At 37.5% G+C, this 6,743-nt stretch overlaps 1 protein-coding gene across 2 annotated transcripts in view; it reads right to left on the reverse strand.

Moving 5' to 3' along the window:
* Positions 1-6,743, reverse strand: part of PLPP1 (phospholipid phosphatase 1) — a 106,717-nt gene that overhangs the window by 81,172 nt on the left and 18,802 nt on the right. The window contains exon 2 of one of the 2 annotated variants that reach the window (XM_019532068.1): positions 3,517-3,671. The exons of the other annotated variant lie outside the window; for it this stretch is intronic. Within the exon in view, the coding sequence (XP_019387613.1) occupies positions 3,517-3,671 (155 nt within the window). The remainder of the gene's footprint in view (positions 1-3,516; positions 3,672-6,743) is intronic. 2 annotated transcript variants of the gene reach the window in all.

The following is a 6,743-nucleotide window of genomic DNA, read 5'->3' on the forward strand; positions in this document are numbered from 1 at the left end:
CTTCCAGCATGACACGGGTCATCAAAATGCAGTCTGATCCCTGCACAGATTTCAAAACTTAGGGATATGGTAGATTCTATCCAAAGTCAGTTGTTCTGATGATCAAGGCTCCTCATTAATGATTCTGAACCTAGTTTTCAGTCTAAGTTGTCCAACTTCAGATTCCAGCTACCCAATGTTACACCCTGTTAATTAAAGAAGCTATAAAAAACATCTCCCCATTGAAGGTGCTTATAGTTGGTGATCAAAATCACCACTAATTCTTCTTCTGAAGGAAGGTTGAAAGTGAAGGGCCCCACTTGCTCCTCCCAGCCACAGTTCTCACTGGAAGACAGACCTTCCAGGCCTCTTAATCCATGTTGTAGTTGGGTTCAGAACCCTTTTTAGCCTTTCAACATCTTTTAAAAAAAAAGCAAAAGCTGATATCTTGCATGTTACATGCCTAGGCCACCTGTTTACTTCCACCAGCCTTCCCCTCCAACGACTGCATTTGACCAGAACCACAGTATCATACTAACCACCCATGACTCCAAATTTGTAAAGTGTGATGGATTTCTGGGGAAAAAGGTCCTGTAATAAGCCTATGTTGACTGGTATGAAACTATACTGCTATCTTTAATTTGTTACTGAATACTGTCCATTATCTACCTTTCCATGCGTTGCATCCCAACATTCATCCTGATGAAAACCAGGAGGCACAAGTGAAAGAAAGTGTTATTGTATAACATATCTTGCATCCATATGAAGTTACCTGTACACAGTACCAATACCTTTAAATTATGTAAAGCCATTCCAAACCAAATGCTTCAGATGGCAGTTTATCTTAAAATACACACCACATACACACACCTCTCTATAATGGAAAAAGAATCCCAGCAAGACTCATCATTTCAAGGTATCACAACCTTTATAACAATTTCAGTAATTTTCAATACACATATTTCAAGTATGCATGCGTACCACTATCCCTAGCTACCCTATCCCATGCAACGTCATATCACACATTTAAAAGAGAACAATTTGAAAGACTTACTGTCCAAATGCAATCAACTATCAGTTCAGCTTAGCTGAACTGCATTACAAAACACTGATCTTGCTTTCCAAAGTTGTTTTTTTTAAACAAACTTATTAAAAAGCTAGGAATAGCTGAAGGAAGGTAAAAGAATGGATTGCTATTCTCTTAAAAGGTTTTAATAAGCAAGTATCAGTCATGTCAAAGATACCCATACAAGAAATAATATAATTCAGAACCAGATACTCAGCTGTTTCACATACTGGGATAGTTTTTATAGGATACAATCAGCTTTCCTTCTGTACCATACACAAAACTTTCAGTGTACAACATGTAGATGCAACTCAGTATATTAGCAAAAACAAACAAAAAAATCCAAAACCAAAAACACATACACGCTTTATAGATGACAAAGTCAAGCAATCTTATTTCCAAAACATTCCACACACCCTAGGGTGTGACCAATAATCCAAGTTAATGGCATGTTGTAGCAACAGCTTAAGCTAATGTCTTCTACAGGGAGTCTATCAATTGATTTAGGAAAAATCTAAGGACTCAGTTTCCCTACCAGGCGCAAGCTACAAGACAGAGACTTATGTCTCCATGTCACAAGCCCTATTAATTCTTGACAGAAGTCTTCATTTTTCTTCCCCAGAGTGAAAGGAGGCAATAAATTGTGGCACTAGACCAGTTGTTTTAATTGAAACCCCATACAAAGCTCCTCATTTGGAGTTCAAATACAAGAAGCATTACATGGGCATTTTTTCCCCTTCCATTTTTTGGGCACATTTACTTTAAGCAAAAAATTAAAATATACAGAAAGTTCCAGTCATATGTACTAACTGGGATGTCAGGATTTCTATTTACTTCTACAGAAGTTCGTTGTAGTATAATGCGATTGTGCAATGGAAAAAGAGGGAATATATGCATGTGTACTGAAGCCAAGAGATAACCAGCCTTTATCATATAAACTAGATTAAAAGTGTTGGCTCCAAAAAGCAAGTTTTCCTTAAAAAAGCAAAACAAAACAAAAAAGCCCAATAACAAAAGTTCCTATAGATCAGTCTATTTTAGGTACTCATCTAAAGCATTACAATGGTGACATTTCTTTTTTTCCCTTTCATGAAAATCTCCATATGTTTCCCTTTTACAAAAAGCAAAAAAGGGGCCTTATGGCTAAGTAAGCTTGGGATACAATTGTGACAGTTTCTGGTGACTTCTAGATGGAAGGTCAAAAGCCAGGCAAGGTGTTTTGTAGTGTGTATATTTCAGAGTTCTGATTCTCAAAGTTCCAATTGCTCATGGGGAACAAGCCTACAATTACTGAGAGATGGGCAATTACCATTTGGCCCATGCTTATGCCCATGTCACACACAAATGGCTCTTTTCTTAAGCTGTAATGGCATTGAAGGCCTACTTAAATAAATATACAGAGGACAATAAAAGACCTGATAAGCCCTTCATGCTCATGGAATCCTAGAACAAATACTAGATTTTTATTGTGTGTGTATAGATACACACAATAAATTCATGGAAGGAAATAAATAGTATTAAAACTCGAATTCGGTACTAATTTTCAATGGTGGTGGCCATTAAGCCTAGGTACTGAACATGCAATATGGCTTTTTTAATAGCTATTTTCAAAACATATACAGGTTGCATAGATTTTTTACACTGGCTTTTTTTATCCCTGAAATTCATTTTAGGCTGTTTTACACTAATTAAATTTCACATCTTGGCAAATCTCTACATGGTTATAAGACTAGTAAAAGGATCCTGATTGTTTCTATATGGTTTGATCAATGGTTGTTGACTAAGCCAGAACTGTTTTCAAACTGAAGACTACACTGAACTTGTTAAGTTTTGGCTTTCTCCACACTAGCTGTGGAAGCAGTGTTAGAAACTGCCTTGGTTAGAGCCAAACGCAAAGTGGTAAGGGCAGAACCAAGTTCTTCCCAATTAAATTGTTTGGCAGTACAATATCTTGCCCTTTTCCTGCAACCCATCCAATTCTCAGCACTGAAGCCTCACTACAGTCAAACACTGAAAAATGAGATTTCATTGTATGCATCTTTTGACCTAGAAAGAGTACCAACTCTTTGAATTAATCTGCAGCTCATCTTAACAGAGGCTTTTCCAGCATGTTAGTGGACAAAGACTATCTCATAACATTTCTTTTTATGACTGACCATATTCATTTGCTCTTAAAAAGGTACATTAAAAAATTTCAGTGTTTGGGGCATTAATAATCTTTGTTAACATGCATCAGCTAACAAAAAGCAAGCTTAAAGAAAAATCTTAAACTTTAGACTGCCTCAGTTTTGTCAACTGATGACAGAGGAACCACTTTACTACAACAAAGTGAAAACAAAAGAGCACAGAACTATATAAATACTTGGTTTTTCCTGCCTGCTCATTCTAGGTCCAAGTCAGACACAATAAACTCTCAAAACCCACAGTCTTTCCTCCACCCCACATAACTGCCTAGATATCCAGCTACTTACAGAGGAAATGGGCAGGGTGAACCCCACTGTGTAGAGAACAGTGGATGTGATGGTACTGTCATGGTACGGATACTTGATGCTGTCATCATTACAGAGAAAGCCTCTCTGATACGGCTTTATTTTGGCCAAGTTTAGAACACCAAGGGGTAAGCCAGCTGTTGGGGGAAAAAAACACAAATGGTTAAATCAAAACTCACATGTAAGCAGATACAGAGGAAGCTACTGAACATGCAAAAACTCAGGTTTTCCCACCCATCCCACCAGTGACTTGCAAATTTTAAAAAAGTCATGTCATGCACACACTTATCCACCATTGTTACAACCAATATAAAAGTTTCTTAATTAGGGGCCATCCACAATGTCACCTGCCAACAACTGCAGAAGTTGGAGAAAAGTACAGAATTCAGAATCCTTTGATTAAAATGCTCCCATGCACAAAGTTCTAGCTCAAGAAATCAATACACCACCTATACATTACTGCAACTTTCATTCGCAACCCATAATAATGGGTGCATCTACACACGTTTTTACATGCACCTAAACTTTATGTGCATTACAGCAATTTAGGTGCATGTGCTTTTGCAGGCATCAAATTTAGGCATGAATAACCAAAAAATCTTGATTTTTAAGGCACATTAAGGATGCATACACATAGACCGATACCCTTAATGTACTTTTCATTGGGCGTATCTACATATGCCAATTGTAAAGGCAAAATCCGGCCCTATTTCTTCCTTCCACTCCCCATAATATTGGCTGCTGACTGAATTGCCAAAGCTGTTCTCATTTCAAGTAGAGCTGACAAGAAAAGACTACAAGTGACCAAGAACATTTTGTTAAGAGCCCCTCAGGTGAAAAAAAAAAAAAGGATAAGTGAAAATAAATAGGTAAGTTAGCATATCATGCAAATGGTTCGAAAAGGAGAGAGGGAAAAAAAACCTTTCAGACAGAAACAAGAAATATGCGTGCCTTGAACTGACCTCAAATCAAAAGTCAGTCCAATTTGTATATATCTTTAAGAAAGAGACTTTATGCAATTACGAGGCTTTAAAAGCGGGACTCCTACAAGATGTGATCCTACATATTTAGGACACATTTGTTTGCATCAGACCCCAAATTCTAATTTCCTCTTCTTTTACAACATTTCAGGCTGCTCATCAAAAACAAGAACTTTCTCAATTAGCTTATTAAGATGAACTTTCACAGTTGTGGTCAGCCTGTATGCTTTACTGCTGGTTTACTGAAGGCAATTTATATGCAGATATACAAGACGGTTCACCATTGTTTTCTGCTTATTTCCCTACAAAGTAACTTCTGGACTTTCTTCATTCTTTCTCCTTATGCAATTTTGTATATAATAACTGATATAGTAAAGATTAATGATTTTTTTAAAAAGAAAAACAGCCATCACTGAACATCTCTTTCTCCTGGACAATTAGTATACAGAGAACCTTATATGTCAATTGTTAACACTTGATCAGCTGAAGTCAGAAAGCATGTTTAGTTTAGAATGTTCTTATGTTTCTTAAAAACAGGTAATAAACTATACAAAAATACTGGTCACCATATCAACATGAATATAAATATGTTACTTAACCCAGCCTTAATAGACAACATAAGAATCCATTTCCAAACCCAGCTGGAGGACCAGGGAGGGAAGATTATGCCAACTGCCTTCCAAATAAAGCCATGTTTATTAATTCTTAATGAGACTCCCTAGATCATCCCAGTTAGAGTGGCCTGACAATGTGACAGCTGGTAAGAGACTCACACAATACCTAGAGTTCACAAGTCTTAAATTCATGGAGTGTTGCCACCTTCAAGGAGTTACACTACGCCCCTTGCATTACCATGGTAATATGACAAAAGAGGAGGCTACAATGGTTTTCTATTGCTAAGGCTACAAGTTTATTTACTAAACTCTTCTTCCTTGTTTTACAAAGGTCATAATAAACAACAGTTAGAAACATTTATAAGAGATAAGGCAGTCATAATTATTGTAGTAGCGAACATGGGGGGGGCGGGAAAAGAGGAGCACAAAAGCACTGCTGTTCTTAGAACAGTAATGGTACAAAAATCCAAAAATTTTCCTCACTAAATTAAATTTAAAAAAAAATAGTGCCACATGTCAACTTGAATTGGTGATACTTATTTCTTTGAATAGACTTGACACTGCAGAGTTGCCACAGGAATTTCATAGCTAGGGTCCAATTCTACAGACAAGCAGTCAGACAAACGGATTTTTATGATGAAAGTTCAGCATAAAAAGTATGCATGCACACTGGAAGTCTAGGCTAGTCTTACAAGTATTGATCTTGGTGATTAGGTCTTTAGGAGTTTATGGGCTCCTGTGAAGTACCAATGAACTTGTTGCAGAAGAAATGTGAAATCCTATAGATAGGCAATATTTCCTGTTAGGTCTTACAGTTTGGGGCCAGCAAAAGTATTTGCTGAAGTCTGAACATCAAACCAAGTAATACTGTTGTGAAGGACAATTACAGTAACTTAAAAATCATGTACTTAACTCAGGGGCAGGCAATTATTTTTGGCAGAGGGCCGCTTACTGAGTTTTGGCAAGCCATCGAGGGCCGCATGACAGGTAGCCCAGGGCAGATAAATATTAAATTTTCTAAATTTTTTAGGGGCCCCACAGGCCAGATAGAACAGCCTGGTGGGCCACATTTTACCCACCGCTGACTTAGCTAGATAAGGACTCTCAATGGGCAACATGCTACCTTGCCAATGGCTTTGTGCACCCTATACAAGCATCTGGCAGGACAGAAAAAACTGAGTACAGACCCAAAAGTTCTTCAGTGTTGCTTAAGTCCACTAAAATCAAAAATACTAGGGTACCTGCAGTAAAGTTGTGATTTCATTGATATTAATGGAATTTCACCATGATTTTTGGTTTACTTATCATAGTTTAAGCTGTTCTTTCAAAAGCATTCACATTTGAGCTCCAGCATCTCCCTCCCCTCACTCTGGCTCTCAAGAGCACACAATGATCTGTGCAGGTCTCTTTTGATGAGAACATCAAAAAACTCACTCAGTACCACAAGACTTAATACAGACATGGTGGCAAAATGAGCAAGGATGCTTAAAATGTTGAAGGAGCACACATTTTGTTAAGGAAATGTTTGTTTTGGAGTCCCAGGTCATAATAAACTTATGAACAAGTCAGGGAAAACCTAAGGGTGCTTGTAGATGTGCTGCAAAGCTGCTCTACC

The sequence above is a fragment of the Crocodylus porosus genome, unplaced genomic scaffold (assembly GCF_001723895.1).
Source record: "Crocodylus porosus isolate Cpor-Errol unplaced genomic scaffold, CroPor_comp1, whole genome shotgun sequence".
NCBI classification, from domain to species: Eukaryota; Metazoa; Chordata; order Crocodylia; family Crocodylidae; genus Crocodylus; species Crocodylus porosus.